The sequence below is a fragment of the Xenia sp. Carnegie-2017 genome, unplaced genomic scaffold, assembly GCF_021976095.1.
Source record: "Xenia sp. Carnegie-2017 unplaced genomic scaffold, XeniaSp_v1 HiC_scaffold_1, whole genome shotgun sequence".
Lineage (NCBI taxonomy): Eukaryota > Metazoa > Cnidaria > Anthozoa > Malacalcyonacea > Xeniidae > Xenia > Xenia sp. Carnegie-2017.
This window is the reverse complement of record NW_025813402.1, coordinates 7,281,084-7,303,169: the sequence shown is the minus strand read 5'-3', so window position 1 is coordinate 7,303,169 and position 22,086 is coordinate 7,281,084. Positions and strand designations below refer to the sequence as shown.

The 22,086-nt window shown below is 34.6% G+C and overlaps 3 protein-coding genes across 5 annotated transcripts; 2 read left to right on the top strand and 1 right to left on the bottom strand.

Annotated features, from left to right (window-relative positions):
- Positions 1–257: 257 nt before the first annotated feature.
- On the top strand, positions 258–1,659 carry LOC124438378 (phosphatidylinositol N-acetylglucosaminyltransferase subunit Q-like; the record flags this gene model as incomplete). Its single annotated transcript, XM_046988512.1, has 3 exons — positions 258–765; positions 1,040–1,294; positions 1,377–1,659. Coding segments are annotated over 3 exons (1,029 nt in total), but the record flags the coding sequence as incomplete, so codon positions are not given.
- A 971-nt stretch (positions 1,660–2,630) lies between these two features.
- Positions 2,631–21,223, bottom strand: LOC124449245. Its single transcript, XM_047000212.1, has 16 exons — positions 21,212–21,223; positions 19,334–19,337; positions 13,814–14,046; positions 13,010–13,051; positions 10,841–12,543; positions 9,353–9,472; positions 7,935–8,138; positions 6,870–7,149; positions 6,276–6,419; positions 5,743–5,856; positions 5,332–5,405; positions 5,065–5,169; positions 4,465–4,580; positions 4,107–4,245; positions 3,035–3,155; positions 2,631–2,918 (listed from the first exon to the last, which is right to left on the bottom strand). The coding sequence occupies exons 3-16, from the start codon at positions 13,911–13,913 to the stop codon at positions 2,821–2,823; spliced, it is 3,360 nt and encodes a 1,119-aa protein (XP_046856168.1). The 5' UTR covers positions 13,914–14,046; positions 19,334–19,337; positions 21,212–21,223; the 3' UTR covers positions 2,631–2,820.
- Positions 16,407–22,033, top strand: LOC124449048 (GTP-binding protein Di-Ras1-like). Of its 3 annotated transcripts, XM_047000090.1 has the most exons (3): positions 16,407–16,476; positions 16,963–17,007; positions 20,674–22,033. In XM_047000090.1, the coding sequence occupies exon 3, from the start codon at positions 20,679–20,681 to the stop codon at positions 21,348–21,350; it is 672 nt and encodes a 223-aa protein (XP_046856046.1). In that variant the 5' UTR covers positions 16,407–16,476; positions 16,963–17,007; positions 20,674–20,678; the 3' UTR covers positions 21,351–22,033. The 3 variants fall into 3 exon arrangements, with proteins under 3 accessions (XP_046856046.1, XP_046855978.1, XP_046856090.1); XM_047000022.1 differs by lacking the exon at positions 16,407–16,476 and having other exon boundaries at positions 16,905–17,007; XM_047000134.1 differs by lacking the exons at positions 16,407–16,476; positions 16,963–17,007 and adding an exon at positions 18,081–18,198.
- The last annotated feature ends 53 nt before the right edge of the window (positions 22,034–22,086 follow it).

The following is a 22,086-nucleotide window of genomic DNA, read 5'->3' as shown; positions in this document are numbered from 1 at the left end:
GGTTGTTTATCATCAGATCTGTCAAATTTTTCAACCAATGGAAACAAACATTCAAGGAAGGCAAGGAGACCCAAGAGTTTGGGAATGAGCAGCGTCAGTTCCGCATACAAACTGTTTTTTTATTCCATTTTATGGTTGTTTCACTTGATCCAGTTGAATCCCATTTGGATAAATCACTGCAACAAAATTTTAAAGTTTTTGTCAAGACATCTGTATGTTGCAAGGCTTTTGTCCAAGAGAGTGGATCAGATTTCTGAATTGTTTTCAAAGAAACTGAAAATAGCGAAGATGTCTATTCAACATCCATTTCAAATGGTGACTTGTATATATCTTTGGCTCTAGATGTCTTATTAGGATTTCTAGTTATATACTTTGTCTATTATGATCAAAACTATACGTCCATATCATCATGGCTTATTGGTCAGAAGTATTACATTGCAGAACAATTGTCAGATCTTCTCCGATGGCTCATGGGTGCACCAGCTGGTCTCAAGCTTAATATTCCCCTAAATCGTTTTCTTGGCAATTTCTATATTTATCATGTACATTTATGGACGGACTATCTCTATTTCATTGAGATTTACTTGCCTACAATCATTCTTTATTGTACATTTGCTGGATGCCTTGGTGTCACATTCCTGATTGCTCTGTTGTGTGACGTTTTGTCTCTTTTGACCGCACATATATATTGTTTTTATATTTATGCTTCACGACTATACCAGTTGGAAATTAATGTTCTGTTATCATTACTAAGACTTTTTACAGGTATGTATTAATTAGGTCATGCAAAGGACTGAGGAGTAATTGCAAAAAGTATTCAATTCTTTTTCTCAGTTTTTCTTTGATTTACAATGCAATAATTGGTTGCATCTGAATTGCTGATTGATGCATTTTAATGCCCACTTGTATATTTAAGTCTATTGAACAAAGGTGAAATGAAACTGTATATGTTTGGGATATGTTTCTGCAATGCTCCATGTACTAAAGTGAATGTAATTATTGTATATTTAATTTGAACAATATATAATTTAACTTTCAGGAAAGAAATGGAACACTCTCCGCAATCGTGTAGATTCTATTGAATATGATGTTGACAGGCTGTTTATTGGAACCCTATTGTTCACGATATCTTTATTCCTCTTTCCTACAGTATGCCTTTATTACACTGTGTTCACTGCCTTGCAGCTTTTGGTTCTTCTTGCTCAGTCAATTTTATGTTGCATTGTTTCTATATTGCACACATTTCCCTATTGTGCGATAATTTTAAAGGCAGTTAACTCAGAAAAACTAACAGGTATAAAATTATTTGGATCAACTTAGTCGAGTTTCTTTCACATTCTGAAACGTATTCATCAACAACATTTGTTTTGCAACAGGTCAAGTTGTTGTGAAGACCAAGATCTTAAACACTGATTGCAATTTTGTCAATCAGTTTGCTGTTGCCAACCCTCAACTCAAACTTCCAGACTCTTGTTTGTACTTATTATTTCAACACAAGTGTTTGCCACTTTCCAAAATAACAAAGAACTGCTGGCAGTCAGTTTGGCAATTTGGATACAGAGACATATTTGGTCAGGGAATAGTTGAAATACTTTTTACTGGAAAAATGATAAATAACAAACGTTCTAATGAAACGGAATAAAGTAGATATCAAAGAGATGCAAAGAGTTGGATTGATCTTCCTTGAAATTAATTGCCTAAAGTACTTGTGCAGTGGCTGATCCCACTAGGGTCAATCTAACGATAATTGAAGGGACCATGTTCATATATTCTTCTATGCCACCCTGATTTCTTTTGAAATGAAATAATTTTTAAAAGAAATAAGCCAGGCATTGCTGAATATATGAATATCCCCCCCTCCCCCATTAACGTTCGATTGACGCCACTGGCAGATCCTGTGGAGGTGTAGATGGGGGGGTGTGCGCACCTCCAGAGGTCGGATAATTTATGAGCTCGGTGACAAAAAAGGTAGTTGTATTACGACATTCCTATAATTGAGAAGACTTACCCTTCCCTGAATGAAATCCAGTATCCACCCATGTCTCATAACTGTTTCCTCTTTCCAAAGCAGGCAGCGTGACTTACAATTTTTCACAAACTGTACTGGCAATAATAACTGTAATTACTGCCGCTGACGTAAGCCCACCCATTTATTTTGTCGCGCTATGCCATTGCCATTTTTTTCACAATGAAAACAAGTGTTTAGCAAAGAAATGAATGATGCTTTAAAATTTACTAAAACTACTAACTTATGCACTAAAATGCAGATTACATCGCTGACGTAACGATCATATAATTGAGCCGTTGATTCTCCATAATAGAAACGTATAGTTTTTCAGACAGAGTCCTCGTACATTATCGCCTAACACCGCTTTTTGAAGCTTTCATTTCCATTTTAAGTGCATAGTTATTCGGACTGTTGATTATATTTGACTAAATTTATGGATCTCGAATCTTGGTTTGGAAAAACTTTTACCATTTTTGAGATTAATGTAAAAGTTGGTAGGAGGAAGGGAATTTTCCTTGAAAGCATGGCCCTTGTAGGAAGGGGGAATTTTTCAAGAAATTGTGGTTCAGGGAGAGGGGGAATTTCCTGGAACACCGGCATTAAAAGTAAATCAACAAACCAATTTTTCGAGAATTGTTTCTGATTTTGTTTTATTTTTGTTCGTATTCTTTCCAGAAACATAATGATTTTCCAATAAATATTTCTCATATAAGATATAGATTTGCTATTTCAACGATTTTGTTTTAGGGTTTTACATCTTTATTTACCGTACACGAGACTGCGCGTGCGTCATGTATTATTTGGGGGTAGTTTCATTTCTTTGACTGTTTGTATTTCATATCTTCTTTCACTCTCCACAACATCAACTCGATGCAAGAAACAGCGTCTTCTAAACTGTCGTGTCCCTCCTCTGTGAAATAAAGAAAAGACCATCAAAATTTACAAAAACCAATGGCAACATCACATCTAAAATTATATTAAAATGTCCAATTATCAAATAAGATCAAAAACCAATGCATTACTGACCGCTGTCTTGGATAATTTTTCTAACATATTCAGCCATCAATGTTTTCAACGCTCGTTTATAGGGCAAGCCCAAACGATGAGGAAACACGATCGATGTATCTACAACTGTACTGTGAATGATCTACAGACAACAATCAGCAAATGAACAACCATGACGTAGTAATTTCGTACACAATTCCACTATTCTCGCAAGCCATTTTTTTGTCATTAACATTAATTTTTATGTATACGAATTTCTACAATATGAATCATTTGTTACACAGTTTTTGTAAGGGAGCCAAGGATAGTGCAAGGTTTGTAAAAAAAAACACTGCATATTGACTCGCAATTTGAATCACGCATAAAATTTTTCATACATTTTTTTCATTTCCGCATCGACTCCCATTTTAGTTTGATTCGTGTATCATGAGGCGAACATCCATTGTCTTTATAGCAAATAAAAACATTTTTAATAAAACCTATCACAAGCTATAACCTAAATTAGCACTTATTGATGGGTCTATGGTTGTGTATTGGCTATTTTGGTTTAACGCATGGCGAGGCCAAGGCAGGTCGGAACAGGCGCAAAACTAGAGAGCAAGTTGGAAAGGGGGGGGAGAGTAAATATTCATATATTCAGTTCTTCCTCAGTGATTTCTTTTGAGTACGGTTGAACTATAAAACAGGTCAGGCAAAGGTAAATACATGAATATGCAACCCTCCATCCCACACTCGTGCTCTATACAAGATAATGACCAGTTACACGTGATATTACTCAACCAATCAAATAATAAAATATGCACCCTCTCCTCACCACGTTTGTAGTCTATTCAAGGTAATGACACAGTATAGTGAATATACAGTGGAGCCACTCCATTGAATTTTTTAGTATCATGCATATCTTATTACGCATGTGATTACCATAATGGCAATCAACAGGGAGGATTAAATGGCAACAGTAGCCATTTATCTAATTAAATATACAGCACCAGCATGCACAGAGAAGTGAACCTACTGTATATTCTCTATACTGTGGTGATGATCCCGTTACACGTTCTATTACATAAATGATCAAAGCATTAAACAAACTCACTTTCAGTGATCTTAAATCACTTTCCAGGCTATGACCAATCAAAATAGTATCTTCGTAAAACAAGTTGAGTAGAACACTTTGTACGTCACGTAATGTCATGGCAACTCCAATCATACTTTCTTCAGTTATTCCGCTGAATCTTTAAAATAACATGACGCTTCTAATTTAATCTACGTATTCCTACGATTTTGGTGAAACGCATGTTTATATACAGAGCATTAAAATGAAAATTCTTGCAATGACTGCCGAAAAAAAAGGAAGTTTGTTTCCAGCGAGATTATCAAAACGATGATTCAACAAGTGATCCTGTGTATGTCGACGATGATCAGTGCCGAAGTACAAATAATAAGCATCATACCTTGTATTATAATCAATGATATCGTTTTTAGGTTTAACAAGAGTATCGTAAACTTGTTGACCGTTGTAATCTACCACGGTAACCCGAGTGAGTTCCAAACCTTTAGTTGTGTAGCACTGAAACAAAGAAAACAAACCAATCGTATCCACAAATAGAATGTACAATAATAGAAAAGTAGCCAATGAAATGAACGGAGCTACAAAATTATAAGTTCCTATAATACTCGGGGCTATATGAAATATTCCATTTCCTGAGACCACCAAGCCAATAAAAATATTTCCCGCCTAAAGAGAATGTTCGCTTATCCAATACAAATGAAATCATTTGTATCAATCACATTGATGTAGCTAGAGGGGGAGCAGAGAGCCAGCTTCCCTGGGCGAAATTCTTGGCCCCACTAAAATATCATGTTTTAGTTACATTACAAAGTTTAAACGACAGTCATGGCTTCCCCTCCCTTTTAACAGCCCCCCTGATGTAATGTTTATCGTTTTAGGGAACTTGTAAAAACATGGTGGTTGAATCAAACGCATAGGAGGGAATAATCTTTGTAACTTTGAGGTATGGCTTGGTTGTACACTGAAAACAAATATAACATACCATTTCACAATCCAAGGCGTAAATTTTCTTTCTATACGAATTAGGATTTTTCCGTGTGACAACAAAACCAGTTTCTTCCGACCAATAGGTTGCGCGAACATGAGCCTGAGTGAAAGATATACTGCATTAACTATCGACCACATAACAAATATTTTAAGCTACAAATATATTGATGTGAAACACTGGAATGGCAAAATTATTATAAATAGAATTTATATAAAAAAGTTGTTTTATCACATATGAGATAATAGAAAAGATGGAATTTACCTTAGCAACGCAACAGCCAATACAACCAGATTCACCTTGGCAACATGTGTATGACGTCACTATTTCTCCGGCAGCTGCAAATCGTCAGAAAAAGACTTCTATCATTGAAACAAGCAAAAAATAGACAGGTGAATATAAATTACAGGTTCTAAGGATAAAAGAAAGGTGCTCCAGTTTTCATGTCATGTATACTTTCAATTACTGCATAATAATACATGTGACAGATATTCTTGAAAATACTTTTTCATCAAGATCACATACAACACAAAACAGAATTCACAAAAAGCAAAATTCCTCCAGGTTCACATCATATTAGTGAATTTAAGCATAAAAATCTTGTTTATTAAAAGTTACGGTTGAAAGAAAACGTATAACAGGTATAACAGCAAATGGTAACTTGAGTTAACTAACTTCTGCTACGAATCAATCGACCATGATGATAGACACACTCTTCTTTGTGGGGATATTCTCCAGATTCCAAAATGACAAAAGCCTTGCCGCATCGACAGCAGATGTGACGTGTGGCTGAAATTAAGCAAGTCGAACTAATGACATCAAACTATAAGACAACGTCACAGTCGTATTAAGGACAGCAGCCTCAGAGCTTGTAGCACCGTCTAGTAGGAAGGGGAGGGAGGGGTCAATGGGTTGTATCTTAATACATGATAAACAGTCTATTATATGTGTATTGTCATGGCCATCTAAGTGTTCTAGAAAAAGTGAACGTATATATACACATATGGCGAATGAAGATCGCCGTCTTTTAAATAGAATTTAATACTTTTAATGCTCTATCTAAACTGATATTGAGCACTTTATGTATATAAATATACACGCAATAAGAACGTTTCATCTATAGCTGTAATTCAATTCATGCTAAAGACAAATTTCCAATTCAAAAAGCCGTATGGATGTCAATATAATTGCAAGTTCTCGCTACTTACAATCGTTGGGATTTCTTTTAATTTTTGAATAACAGTCGGTGACCTCCGCCCGACCTGGGACACTCGAAGGACGAGGAAAGGCATTTCCTTCTAATTCTTCTTTCGACAGCACATACTTATGCATCCTTGTGTAAAATTCCTCCTCTATGAAGTCATGTGACAAATCTTTAATACTTTACTTCAGTTAATGGACAAATTCTATCACTAAGAAGGGAGTTATGTTAATATGGTCTAGGTATATATAGGGCTACAAGTTGCCTTGATGCAATTATTCAATACACAGAGTTTACATTCATAAAATTACGACCCATGGTTCGTTATTTCTCAAGTTGCACTAATAAACAGGTGTATCATATTAAGGCCACAGTATAGAGAACATACAGTAGAGCCACTCAATTGACTTTTTTGTGCCACGCATATCACATTGCGCATGTGATTACCATAGTGGCAGCCAGTAATCTTATTTAATATACAGCAGTCAGTTGCACAGCGAAGTGACCCTACTGCATATTCCTTATACTGTGACAAGGCTTGAACTGTATGATCAACTGCTTCACATGCTTCAAACATATACCAAAACGAAGATACATATACCTGTCATGCCTCCATTGTTTTTCACCGCTTTCTCAGAACTATCATTTTGTTCTTCGAAATCTTGTCGAGCGATCCTCGCCGTAGTCAACGAGTCAACTTTCGCACGTTTTGACGGGCTAGGTGGTAACGTGGATTTGCTTGCTAAAGGATTGCGATGGCGGATGTCTTCGTTCAGTTTTTCTAAACTATCTCTAAGTTTTTTGATAAGATTAACGCACAGGTTAATATAAACCTGACGCCTAGGGCTTTTTAGGTAAACTTGTTTTTCCTCCTTCTCGGCCTGAAAAAAATGAACAGCATAAATAGATGACGAATAGTAGATGCTACTCATAATTCATCATCTTAGTCTAATGTGTTGGCACTGCGATAAAAACTGAAGAGCCTAGACCTTGCGGTCTAATTATTACCAAACGCTTAGCAAAGTCTTCTACCTCGAAACAATTTGCGCATAAGATGGAAACAAGTCCAATAATGTGGAAAAGAGAAGACACTTCTAGCACTTTATATCGTCCATTTATTGGAAATAAATACTGATGGCGAAAGGTGCATATCTTGAACATCACATTGCGCAGAAGAAACAATAACTCATATCCAAACCTTCCTCAAAGTATGACAAACGATCATTTCCATCGTATGGTAAATACACCGAATTGTCAATCCAAATGAAACGTTAAATAAAAAAATAAAACCACGAGAAAATGGGCATGAAGTCCTTCGAAAAACTTTGTCAACAAGTGTAAACACTTTTCTTTTATGTCGCTTTCAACGCCCAAATGCTAAACTTGTTAACTCAAATGGTGCATGTATATTCAAGCCATTTTGATTGGACAAAGTATTGATGCTTTATAATCAATAACAAAAATAGGGTCGTTATTTACTCATATGGCCAGGATTTTTGATTTGTTGAAAATAGAATGAAGTACATTACGCTATAGGCGCGATAAATAATCTTAAGAGCGAATAGTTTGTCTTTATTTCTATCGCTTATTTTAACCCAATCGGAAAACACATTCATATATTACTTACAACGAAATTATGCCATTTGTAATAAATTAAAAACAATACCTTATCAAACGCTTCCTGTTGGTCTTTATAAAAGCATAAATATTCATCGACGATTTTATCCAAATATTTTTGCCTCACACTTTGAGGTACTTTTGCTCCGTATTCCAGTCTTATCCTCGGTCTCTGCGTCAAAATTCCGCTCCCCTTGGTAAAGTGAGTCACCCTTTGTTTGACATGCGTCGACGTAACGAGATCTTTTTCACCCTACACATTTATTTATGTATTGATGTCACTGAGCATTTATGTTCGAAATGCTCATTCTCAGCCAGCTATCGATAATCAATAATTCACGACATTACAAAAGATATACAGAAGTAATCCTGACGATCAAAACGATCAATCTTCAATAAAGTTATTGTATATAAAGTTGGATTGCAACCATTCCCCAAGGAGCCAAAGGACAATGAGATATTCGCTATGTTGGTTGAAATTAACATGCAAACGTGACATGCATGCAAACGATCTTTGTGGTGTTATCAATGTCTGCCACAACTTATGAAAGCAATTGTGAATAGCAAATCGCTGAATATATAATTAATGGGGTGGTTAAACATTTCATCATTTCTATTTCTCCAAAAATGCAATTGATTGGCTGCCATTATGGTAATCACATGCGTAAAAATCCAGTGGAGTTGTGCTTATACAGCCAAATTCAGTGACCTAACCTAAATAACTTCATCCACTGATAATCGGCTTCCAAAAGAACTAAGTAGGACACAACTGAACAGCCCCCCTTAAATTAACGTTCCAGTTACGCCTCTGATCGGGTGAGTAATAACTAGACAAAACCAGTTTTAGTGCTGGGATGTAAATTTTAAGAATAGCATCCTTATTCATTTCTTTATAAATTTAATGTTTTCAAAGCGAGTGAAAACAGAAAAATTTCTTCAGCAGAACCAAATTGAATAGCTGGCTAAGCCACATCGAAATTCATTTTGGTATTTTTCGAGCCAACTAAAAGTCATTTCAAAAAGATAGTCAACGAATACCGTGATACAGTTGTTTTCAAAGTGCATTTTAAGACCTGCATGAAATTTCGAAATTGAGGTATTCAAAAAGCTCACTCACTAAATTTATATAGAGAATAACAATCTATTTGTATTTTAACTTCGCTTGAATTATAAATTATTAAATACATAATGTAAATCGGGGTAATTTTATAGTAAATAGCGTTTTAAAACAAAACCTCAAACGTACGTTTCACACTCACTGAGTGGTGCTTCAAAATCACATCATAACTACGCTTTCGAAGACAGTATTTTTAATCATCTGGCTGCTTGATTTGAAATATTTTAGCAAAAATCATGCCGTTCATTAGTGGGCGTGTGATTTTTGAATCCCTCTAAACAAGCGTGAGTGTGAGTGAGCTTTCAGAGAACAGGCGTAAAAAATGAAAATATCAAAATACGCTTCCTTACTTGAGATGTTGCTTGAATTTTGGGACGAGGCGGAGGAGCTAACGTGCCTTGAAGAGGACGAGGTAAATGTCGGTAAAATGTAGATGTGTTGTTTCTGAATTGAGGAGTCCGCGTAATGACCTGTGAATGTGCATGAAAAGAGATAAAACATTTTGACGAGAAAAATATCACCCATTAACTGTGTAAAAATATCACCCATTAACTGTGTAAAATTATCACCCATTAACAGTGTAAAAATATCACCCATTAACTGTGTAAAATTATCACCCATTAACAGTGTAAAAATATCACCCATTAACAGTGTAAAAATATCACCCATTAACAGTGAAAAATATCACCCATTAACAGTGTAAAAATATCACCCATTAACAGTGTAACAGTGTAAAATTATCACCCATTAACAGTGAAAAATATCACCCATTAACATTAACAGTGTAAAAATATCACCCATTAACAGTGTAAAAATATCACCCATTAACAGTGTAAAGTTATCACCCATTAACAGTGAAAAAATATCACCCATTAACAGTGTAAAAATATCACCTATTAACAGTGTAAAATTATCATCCATTAACAGTGTAAAATTATCACCCATTAACAGTGTAAAAATATCAACCATTAACTGTGTAAAAATATCACCCATTAACAGTGTAAAAATACCAGCCAATAACAGTGTAAAAATATCACCCATTAACAGTGTGAAAATATCACCCAATAACTGTGTAAAAATATCACCAATTAACTGTATAAAAAGTAGCATACAGTTTGAAAAGGTCAGGCATTCCAAATTAGATTTAATCCTGTATCTTTTTTTCACAGTTGTGTATAAACTAAAGCTTGAATTGTTGATACTGATACTAAAAACAATTTCACGATGACGTCGCTGTCACCAGTTAACCGACATGATAAAAATCAGTGGGTTGGATTTCAAGGGCATCCTGTTTGCAGTAGACTTTTTTTGTTAAATTCTGTCACCTTTTCACTATGCACACACACACACGCCCGCCCTAAATCCATCCTTGATCAAAACGACGTTAAGCTTTTTTGTGAAGTTAATTTCTAGACAATCTTGTGTTTTCTAACAAAAATTTAGAACGAGAGGCTATTCCATAATTTTATCAACGTCTGTCAACGTTTTTGCGAAATATTTTTAACAAAAGCCTCAAGGTAGTTCTTTTTATGCGGTTCGAAATGTCCATAAAACCGTTTTGATGTAGGATAAAACAACGAAAAACATTTGGACGATAAAACGTTCTGAGTCCTGACCACCTGAATGTTATTTAAAATAAGCGTTTAATATTTTTTGTTTCAAGGGAATGCCGCATTTCAGGGTTAAAGTCACCATATTATTTTTTCCCACACAGCTATGGATTTATCCACGGGGAAAAATCTTGCGTGATTACCAGGCAGGCAGGCATATTGCAGAGCTTGCCATACCTAAACGTTAATTACCATGCATAATAAAAATATGTATATACAATAACTTGCCAGATTAGGTTGATGAGCAACGCGCTGTTTCTTAAATGCTGCGGACGTTCCTTCGCTTGACTGTCTTTTCAATCCACTAATCGATTTTGATGACTGTGCAAGTTTTTTCTCTTTTTTATCGTCACTGTCACGAACATTAACGACATCAATATTCATTAAAAGATCATCAACACAATCGTTCATTTCAGGTTCATCATTGTCGGGATTATAATCATTAAATATTCTCAATAATTCATTTTCCTCGCTATCCTCATCGAGACCCGAATAGTCAGAATGTCTATTGGTATCACTAGTACCCAGAGCGTCCGCATTTTGAGAATTTTCACAAACAGTGTCATTATCTGGTATAAGTATTACTTTCTTATCGGGAGCAACCAAAACAAATGGATTCTTCGAACTTTGTTTTTCCTCGGTTGTTTCATCAGCATTGTTATGAACGTTTGATTTAGAATCGTCCTTATCCTTTTTAAATCCTTTAGACTCGTTTTTCCAAGAATGTTTGGGCTTCTTTAAAAGAAAATCCGATGGTCTAATCGTTTCCTTTTCTTTCTCTAAGGTCGCAACAAACTTGTTGTCTACCAACAAAGATTTCTTTTGTTGATCTTCAAGTTTATCAAGAGTGTTTTCGGAGTCTTTGAAAAGTCTCTTCAGCTCTTTATAGCGTTGAATTTTACTCTTCTCTTTAACAGGAGCTAAATTACTTTCGCCAAGCTTTTTTTTCATCTTTTTCTTATCGCTCTCACTTATTATCTTGTGCTTTGATTTCTCTACGTGTTTTCCCTCTTTGGCAGTCATTTTTTTCTTTAATTTCGAAACATCGGCAGCAAAGAAATCAACATCGGCCAGTTTAGAAGAATCTGGTTTGTTTTTCTCCTTTTTCTTACTTTTCTTAATCTTTGCGTCTTCTTTCGTACTTTTCAATATAAAATGGCTGCCGGCTCCACAGTTTTGAAGATCTTCAATCATGACAATCAACTTCTTTCCTTGCAAACTTTTCACTTGCTCTTCGATCTTCTCATTTGGCTTTCCCGTTTTATTTTCGTGCAGTTCCTCTGTATCGACGAATATTTCATCGCACGTTTCGCTGTCATTCATGGTCATGCCAACACTTGATTTTGGAGGTAATTCCAATATTTCTTTCGTGCGAGATTCCTTACAAGCATTGCTCAAACGGTCGTTATTTTCATCTTTGATTTCTTGCAATAGTTCATCTTCGGAATCGGAAATAACTATCGCCTTTGGCTTGTCTTTCTCTTCCAATTTTTCACATATCGCAAGCATTTTATCGTCTGAAATCACTTCAGTAGACTTATACGTGGAAACACTACTTGTTGTCATATCAATTGTACAACTACTTCCTTTAACAGAGTTATTTTGAAATGATTTTCCTTTCTCTTCACATGGTAGAAGTTGAGGTTTGGAAACAGTTGATTGATTGTCATCATTTTGTTTTGATGGAGTATCAGCATCACTGTCGGAGTCTGTCAATATCATATCTGCATTTGCTGAGAATGCAATCAGTTTTTCTTCCAGAGCGGTTCTTTTGAAAATTGGTTGATTTGAGGTTTTAACTTCCACATTATGCTTGTTTTTTGTGGTCTTTGTTTTCTCCTGTACGCCCTTCTGCACTAAGTCTTTCTTCTGTTGTTTAACATCTTCACCATGGTTGTGTGTGTGCTTCACCACCGGATCTTTCTTTTGCTCTTTTTATGTTTAAGATAATAAGAAAACCTATTAACTCAGAGCTGTTGATGAAACGTTAATTTGAGGGAGGGAGGGGAGAGACAGTGAGACATAACTGAATATATGAGTATTAAACGCTCCCCCCTCCCTCCCCCAATTGACATTCAAGAAAAGGCCATATATTATAATAATATAACTGCTTACAAGAAGGGCATTTCATAAGATAAAATCTTGATTTTTATCATCAAGAAAAGTAAAAGCTCAAATGTATTGTAAAAACACTGAAGAGTAGAAAATAGAAACAGTTAAAGTCACACATAGTAGGGGATTTGGGATTTGAAAACCGACACAAAGTTTTTTTTGTAAAATAATGATCAATATTTCAATCATGCACAAGTAGAGACAAACATTGCACAACTCAACATAATTTTCACGCATTTTCCAAGGATGCAAGCTCATTTCATAAATACCTAGAAAGAAACTTACCCTCGCTTTTCTTTGAATTGAGAGCAACAGTTGGCTTGTAATCTGTAGCAAAATACATGCGTTGAATGCAAGAATAGACTGACGCCAAATGTTTAGAGCAAAAAACAATTAAGCTGCTATTTGGGTCACAGTGTTGTCAGTTTTCTAAGATGTTTTTTTGACATTTTGTTTGAAGAGCACACACGATATCAAGGTTGCAAGAACTATTAAAATACTAAAATTTCTGAATACTTTACTGACCCAACACAGGTGTTGGAAGATTCATAATTTAGGGGACCCATGTTCATACATGCAAACATGTTCTACTTATTAGTTTCCTTTTTTGTTATGATTGCAAATTACTGCATATGAATATGAGCCCCCTCTCCAGTTATCAATCTTTTGTCCGACCTGTGAAATGGAAAATTTGGGGTGGTTCACAAGTAGAAGTGGTAATGAATTTGTGAGAAATATCTTCAGATCAAAATGTAACCAATGAGATTGTTATTGAGCAAGGATTAATTATAGCAAGGAAAAATATGTACATTTACCACCAAAGTACCATTGATTCCTTGCTTAACTGACTGAGTTAGAGTAAGTATATTTAAATATACATCAAAGTTGGACAGACATTACATAACTATAATCCTGGACCAACTATTCTTAAGTATTTTTTCAGTTCACGGGAGACAGGAGAGTATTCTTGAAATGAAGACAGTATTCTTCAATGGTATATATAGAGTTTACCATAAAACTTTGGAAATTATGATTAAAGACAGGGTTGATATCTAAACGACTTTGAGTCTTATGTCACAAGTATATTACCTGGTACAGTGTGACGAAAATGACAATATGGTCTGTGGCAAAGGCCATGTTGATAGAAAGGGCAATTGGCGCTACGAAAATAGCCTCCAGATGGAAACATTACGTTACAAGAAATGAAAACTTTCACCTAAATAAAAAGAACATGGCCAAAGTGAACGTACACGGACCCACATCTGACAACAAATATGAGAGAATTTGACGGAAAATGACAAAATAATATGATATGAATGTAACTAACGTTTCGTAATATGCCGGAAATTCTCGTGGATTTCCGAATCGAAAAACTTAGTGTAATATTGCTTCATACTTCAAATCATGACCATTATCTCAGCTCTGGCCAATCGTTATACTCTAAGAATAGGTTTAGGTAAGGGTTGAGATTGGGTATAAATTATGGGTATTTGAAGAACAGGAGTTTTTACTTATCTATGGACCCAGAACGCGGTTGCAACAATGGCAGTATCTGTAGTTGTAGCCATGGTAGTGCCTGTGGTTGTATCCAGGCAATGCAGAGGGTTGTAATGTTACACGTTGCATCGTATTGCTATCATATTTGTTCATATAATAATCTGACTGATCTCAAATTTGTCAATGCAGGGTTAAAAATACATATAGTTATCTTGAGAATAGATGGGCACGAGAAGCTGCAATTTTCGTTATCCTATCTTGTTTCTCATATCATTGGTTTTATTGTGTTGTGTGAATAAATCTACAATATAAAAGACATTGTATGCCAAACAAACAAAAATATTTTATTTACGAGAAGTTTCTAAATGCTTTGCATTAAGTCATTCATTGATGACTGACAATAAATTGAATCTGGAAACTTCCATGCAGCTTATAGATAAAGCTAAAAAATACTGCTGCTTGTTTAAAACACGAACGTATGGATACATTGATTGTATTCAAATCACAAACGGCTATTTAGAGTTTTTATTAACGTTTTTAGGGCTTTCTTCAAGTTTTTTGACAGACGCGTTCAGATAATTGAATGTCAAATATGAAATATGAGACACGTACACATTTCCAAACTTCGATGCAGTGCAGGCAGCTTAGTAAAAACCATTTAAAACCAGCTTTACTAACATTGATTTACAGTTTTCATACATAGTCAACTGAACGATAAAAATGTTATGTATGTTGAGTAGATATTAATATGAGGAAAAAAACATACTCCAAAAGCCTTAGAAAACTTTGACTCTTGTCAAAATAACTTGAATCATGAGTCTGCAAGATGATCGTATTTGGAGTATGTTTTCTGTTATATTTCATTAAACTGTCGGTTAGAAGATGTCTTTGAGCACCTATGAGTCGTGATTGATGGTGATTGAAAACTAGATTTCCTATATTCCACTTTTATAATTCTTGGATATTTAGATATAAAGTTAGACGAAGATCACATTAGGTCAAAAATAAAAAAGGGCTGTTAGGAATGTTATAGTAACTAGAGTTTGACAAACTGATGATGCTCTTAGGTGCTTTCCGTCACTACCTCTTTTATCACCAGTTAGATTAAGTTGCATTATTTTATTATTAATATCATTTATCTTGTTGCAAATGTCTGTTAAATTGGATGTCACGATTCAGTCTAGCTTGTCGTTTAGACTTTGATCAACATGAATGATATTTTGCAGTGCAAAACGCAACAACATCTTAACTACAACTAACTTTTCCATTGGAGATTCATAGTTATACGACTCAGGTTGTCTGGGCGAGCTATCCCACTGCCTGCCATTCCATATAACTTTTGAATAGTTTGGAGGTAATGCTATCGCGAACACCATTCCAGTTTTCTTCTTTCCTATGCTCTGTTGCAACAAAATAAACTGGTTTTTGCCAAGAAGTAAAATGAACAATACAAAAAAAAGCAATTATTAATTGTAAAGCAAATTCTTCAAAATGCTACAAATTGAAACCTATCTTATTAGCTACATACAGTGGCGTGGCAATCGTTATATAGAGTTGGTACAAAGCGAAGGGCAGAGACGCCCTTATAAGGTGGAAAAATGAGATTTGCTCTCCTGTGAAACAATTAACGTCAACGCTTGATCTAATTTGCTGCTTTCTTATCTTTTCAGTATATTCTGCCCTTTGCCTTAATTTTATATGGTTCCTTATTATATATAATTGCATTCTTATAATAGATATTTAATAACTACACGTATTCGTTTTTACGAGTCTTTGTATTCCTATAGGCATTAATGTGTGAAAATAAATGATCGAAAAATTGGTTGATTGATTGATTGACTGAAGGTATCATAGTGCTTTACATAGTGGTTTGACATGCTCTAGAAATTGACGTGTTTTCACTGTTTTCCATCAATATGAAAGGCGTGGGCTGCGTCCCCATCCCACGAGTGATGATGAAAACATCATAAATATATATTGCGCACCCAGATAATGTTCAAGCACAGTATGCAATTTATAGGGATAAAACATTGCTAGTAAATGTCAAACTTAATAGTTATATGAAGTATTTTGAACCATAAACTGATATGATCTTTGGACGGTAATGATCATGGTAATGATATTCTAATTTATGGAACCAAGGAACTAATATCGTATTGCATTTAAAGTACTTTCTCGACTCAAAGAAAGTTCACCTGTTGATCGAAGTCCATTGACTGGTGTTGGCGTGTCACAAAGAATTGATGACTTACTCGGTAATTTTTTATTCACTTGATAGTTTTTTATTTAATGTTTATCTTACCCAGAAAAAAGACATTTGTTTACGTGAAGTTATGATAAAGTATCAAAGTCTGGTAAAGATATGTAGTCTACATGTGATTTAACATATTTACTTAGCATGTTTCTTAAAGTTTGTTAATTTCAGGACATTCATCAGAGTTTGAAGCGATCATTCCCATACCAATTAATTTTGTAAACAGAATTCTTTTTCCATGATTCAGTCATTCACTTTTTCCCAAATTTCATACATTTGAGTGTTAAGAAAAAGAAATCTGAATAACTCTGTGGGCAATGTGTCTTAAGGGGACAAAAAAGCGGCACCATTTCATCCCACATAAAAAATGAGAATGTTTTTCGGTCCCTGTTTTTACCGCTGGACAAAATTATTAAGTAAAAGACTAAAGTCACAAAGTGGATTATGTGTTGTTTTCTAAACTTATGGAGTAAACCTGCATTTTCAGAGCATTTGAGATGTTGGCAATGGAGGCAAATCTCGAGAAAAAAAGGTAAAAAAATGATTTTTTTTGCAATTTAGAGAATTCAAAACATGGCTTTTAAAATTAGCGCAATTTTACCAAAGTGTGGATGCTGCCAAACTGCGTTCGTCTCCGCCTTTTTGAAATGTTAAATTAAATTTACTTGTAACTGGTAATAAAGCAGCCTTGATCCTAGCACGATCATGACAATCCGCTCAATACGAAAACTGCTGTATAGCTCTTCAATAACAAATATAGCAAGTGTATGATTTTATCCATAAGTATTTGTACACTCCACTAGTCTGTAGCTAATGATTTGCAACTAGACCAGTAGCGGATGTGAAAAGGGGCAAGATGGGCTATTTATACTCAAAAATTAAATAGCACACAAATCTACAAGCCCTCCCACAGAATGTTATTGTACGTTGCTTAAACGTAGTACAAGTGAGTATAAATCAAACGTATTTATTAATCTACATAGTTTCTGATTATTTGGTTCCAAAGTACAGTCAGGTCTGATCTTCTGACATGGTTAACTAACTATGCATGCAATATGTACATACAAACACTTGGAGAAAGAATGAATATAACAAGGCAGATTGGCAAAACATTTCTGCTACGTCGATTTAAAACATAACACGGAGTATTTCTCTCAATATACATTTATCCCTGGATCATCTGGCGTGTGATATTTTAATTCGTCTTCCGTTTATCAACGAAGTGCCGCCTTTCCAAGTCATATCCAAGGAAATTATGTGCACCTTTGCCCTTTGGACTATTGAAAAAAATTGAGTGTTTTGATTCAAATTTTTGAAGTGATTAAAACCTCAAGGCTCAAAGAGTAACTTGCCTATTTTCATTCTTTTTTGATGCCGCAAAAAAAACGTTGGATGTTTGACTGACATTCGTTGAATAAATATTCGTTTCTTTGTGAAAGGTAAGCAAGGTAGGAATCTATATATAGAAAGTGACAAGCACAAACAATTTACATAATTGTTGTATACTTTTTACCATAAATGAATTGAAAACTTCCGTTGCTTGAATTGACGTAAAGACAAGTTCCGCTATTATTTCCTCTACCCTGTTTGCCTTAAAAGGAATCTAAAAAGAGTGAAAAAGCGATCCATCACCTTTCACTAAGTTCTAAACAATTAGCAAAGTCAACAAAGGTAACAGCCAGGTTCAGACCATGTTCAGGCAGGTTCAGCCACGTTCAGGCAGGTTCGGGTTTATAGATATACACCGGAAATCTAAGCATTTGTGTGATTTATGTTGTAAACATTGTGATTATAGCTATAACATATTTTAGCTTGTTGAAGTTCACCTTTCCTGTTTTGAGATGTAAGCAAACTAGAAAATTCTACTGCACGTACGTTGTAATTTGTTTTAGTAAAATTTTTAACTGTATCTGTTATTATTTATCCTCAGAGAATATACATAATATTAATCCTAGTATTCGATCTTTAAGTATCTAAAAACGTACTTTAAAAGTTCGAATATTAAAAGCCAATTTTATGTTCAATATAAATTTATAAAGTGAATCAACAACCTCATTGGGAAAATTATTCCATTTTGTTATTTTAATTAGGAAAATTTTTCACCCATCTTGATTGAAATCTTGCTTCTTTATATCAAAAATATGTGGTTGACTTTGTTGCCATCATAGAGCATTTTGCGTTTGCCAAAGTCCTCATGAAAAATATACCAAATTCTTCCCGAAATGTAAAATATTTACAAAGGAATTATATCTACAGACGTCCTAATGTGTCTGTTTTCAATTTATTTACATCTCTAAGGGAGAGAAGGCAGGGCTAACAACAGCTCTAATTTCAATTTCATAGAGAGATTCTAAAAATGCGAAGTATTCCAGGGAGCGTTTTCTGCGTGAAAAAATAATTGTGTCATTCTCCAAATTAAGCGATTGAATCTCCCTCAGAAAACATTTAAAAACGAAGCAACCGTTCGTGGTATAGTACGTATACGAAACTTATTTTGAATTACAAATCTTAGGAAGTGTATTACGATTGAAAAATCAGAAGCAAACTTTCTTTTTTTGATAAATAGTTGACCTAAAAGTACTTGAAGTTCATAAAAATCAAACATCCAAAATGCACTAAGATTACAATAGCTATGGGGTATTAGAACGACGACAAACGCGAGGGCGCATCGTACAATTGTGTGTAAAGAGTAATGAAACATTGTGTTTGATGAAAATGTGTATCAATATGTTTAATATTGCTGTATTTTTAAAAAATTGAGGGAGCCAGTCCTTTTGCCCCCGCTTCCGACTCCTCTTCATTACGTTAACAAAAAATTACATTGTCATTCCCAATACGCAAAAAATTATTTCATCAACTGTACTTTTCCGTATGCCAAGTTAAATTAGTACTTGAGTTATTTGCAAAGTACAGATGATAGTTGATATAGTAGAAATATAGATACATTTACATGATCTGTAAATGCTGTTTGCATTTTTACTAAAGAGTTTATATTACCGAGTTAAAAACACCCTTTACTTAATGATAAAATTAGTCAAAATTTTACTTCAATATTTCATCCCGTTAAAGTCATATACTGATCAAAAATAAATAGAACCTGCATTTTAAGATCATAAATCAATAAAAATCTAACTCAGCTGTTGTGCTTGTCTAGTTTTGAGAAAATTTTGCGCAAATTATACTTCATGTGGGTGTGTAATTTTCCACAGTATATCAGGAAATAAAGAAGGGTATTCTAACTCTATGAAACGACTTTACTATTTTATTCCTGAGCATTCTATGTTTGTGACGTAAATGAGTAAAACATAGTTCATATATAGTTGGAATAGCTGTAATTGTACTATCTCGTTGAATCTGGTTTAACTTCTTCAACAATGGCAACAATTACCAGCACACGAAATTCAAATACTCTTGAACGTCAGCTAGAGTTTGTGTTGGACTTTTAACTTGTTGCAACAACTGAGTTGCATCGGTGAAATCTATATAGATAAGAAATGAGCATAAAAGTAAATCATAAAACAAAATTATGGTTTAAACATTTCGATGTAAAAGTTCCTTAAACTCACTTTGCAACAGTAAAATAAATTACTGGAAAAGATTTCTTGTTAGAAACTTTTCATGAAGCTATCAGTAATTTTTTAAAGACCAAAAGAGTTGAAGAGAAACTGCTTTTTGAGAAGCGTAGGCGAAAATATTTGCTATCTCCATGCCAATAACAATGTAAGGGCTTAGAAACTTTCTTCGAGAATCATTAATCTAATACATACCAAAAATTTTAAGATATAATTCAAATTGATTAGATAAACATGTCGATTTTTCTCGATATTGAATCGTAGTTGCTTGACTGCAGGGCAGGTTATTCTAATATTGGGCTCGTGTTGTTATCTTGCACGCGATCAATGCAATGTTTATGCCACGCATAGTGTTGAGTACAATAATCGTTTGTACAAATCGGTTTGACCCAATTATGAGGTTCAACTTAATTATATGCACGATATCTTCACGATATGACGTAGTAATTTGATGGAATCTTAGCAATTTCCTGTAGCATTTATAGATAATAATAAATACAGTGAACTATTACCATCACATCACAACAGTCATTTAAAACAAACAGCGAAAGCTGAAAGCGTCAATTTCGTCGTGGACAATTTTCTTTCGATACTTTTGACTTTGAATATGCACAATTATCTTACAGAAGTAATGGAAACGCAGAAGATCAACTTTAAAAATCTGGCTCGTTTTGTTCAATGCAAGAGTGAGCCAATAAAACCAAGCAGTAGGCAAATACAGCAAAGTTTTCGTGTCAACGTCGTCGTCCTTGGCTCAAGTGGATGTGGAAAAACAGCGGTCATTAAACGGTTTTTGGGCAAGCCATTACCTAAAACACATATACCAACGTTAGAGGATGTTTATGACGGACATTACACATTAAAGTCGTTTCACACTACAGTTCTTTTACGCATTTATGATACTGATGGTTCAGATCGGTTTCCAGCCATGAGAAATTTGGCAATCAGCGAAGGACAAGCATTTATAATCATGTACAAGTTGAACAGTAAAGAATCGTTTAGGATAGCAAAGGAAACTGTTGACGAGGTTTTACAAGCGAAAGGAGAAGGAGTGCCAATTTATTTAGTCGGAAACAAATGCGACAAACCCTCAACAGACCACGTTGTCGCCACTGATGAATCGATTGCAGTGAGTCGCGAAAAAAAATGCTATTTTACGGTCACCTCTGCATTGATGGGAATAAATATAGATAAAGTATTTCGTGAACTTGCCTTGCTAATGGTTGAGCGACGGTCACTTAGGGTGGACGAAAGATTTAAATCATCAAGTCTGCTTGATAAAAAAACTGATACGAATGAGTGATTGGACGGCGAACGATCTGTTGTTCTCTTTGTTGCGAAATTATTTAGGTGACACCTTCGAGAACGATTCAACCGATGGAACCTCATTTGTAGCTGTACACTGACAAGCACGCTCTACCCTCATGACATGTGCCAAGTATAAGGCTCACTAAAATCTCTCCGTTGTGACAATGAAAAAAGATATTTATTTTGTCCAGTCTAGCGTAAGAACTGAAGATGCATAACTATTTTATAAGTCAAACGTATGCATACCCTGTAAAATATATGCATTAGAAATAATGTAATATTATTTATTTCCAAACAATACCATTTTATACGTACTTCGAAGAAAACAAATGTTTCAAAACGAGCATTTATTTTGTATTATAAGTTGAAGTGGTGTCGCGATGCCATGAGTATTTGAAATTACTCGCTTATCATAATATTTGATCCTCCTATAGTATTTTTGGAAACTTTATCACGAAGCAAAGTGAGGGTTGAGTGTTTTGACTAGCAACTAATTGACAAATTTTGTTTGTGTAAAATCATATCCTCGACAAGTATCGACCTATTTCGTATCACTTTGTCTTTTGTTTACAGTCCGCATAAAAAAACACACACAAAAAATCTGCGTGACATAATATAATTACGTTGTGATTTAAAAAATGTTGAATAAAAGCAAACTAAGCATTTTTTTTAGAAATATCCCTTCTTTCACATGGTTCTTTCTTTGTCATCCTTTGACCAGTTCGAAACAA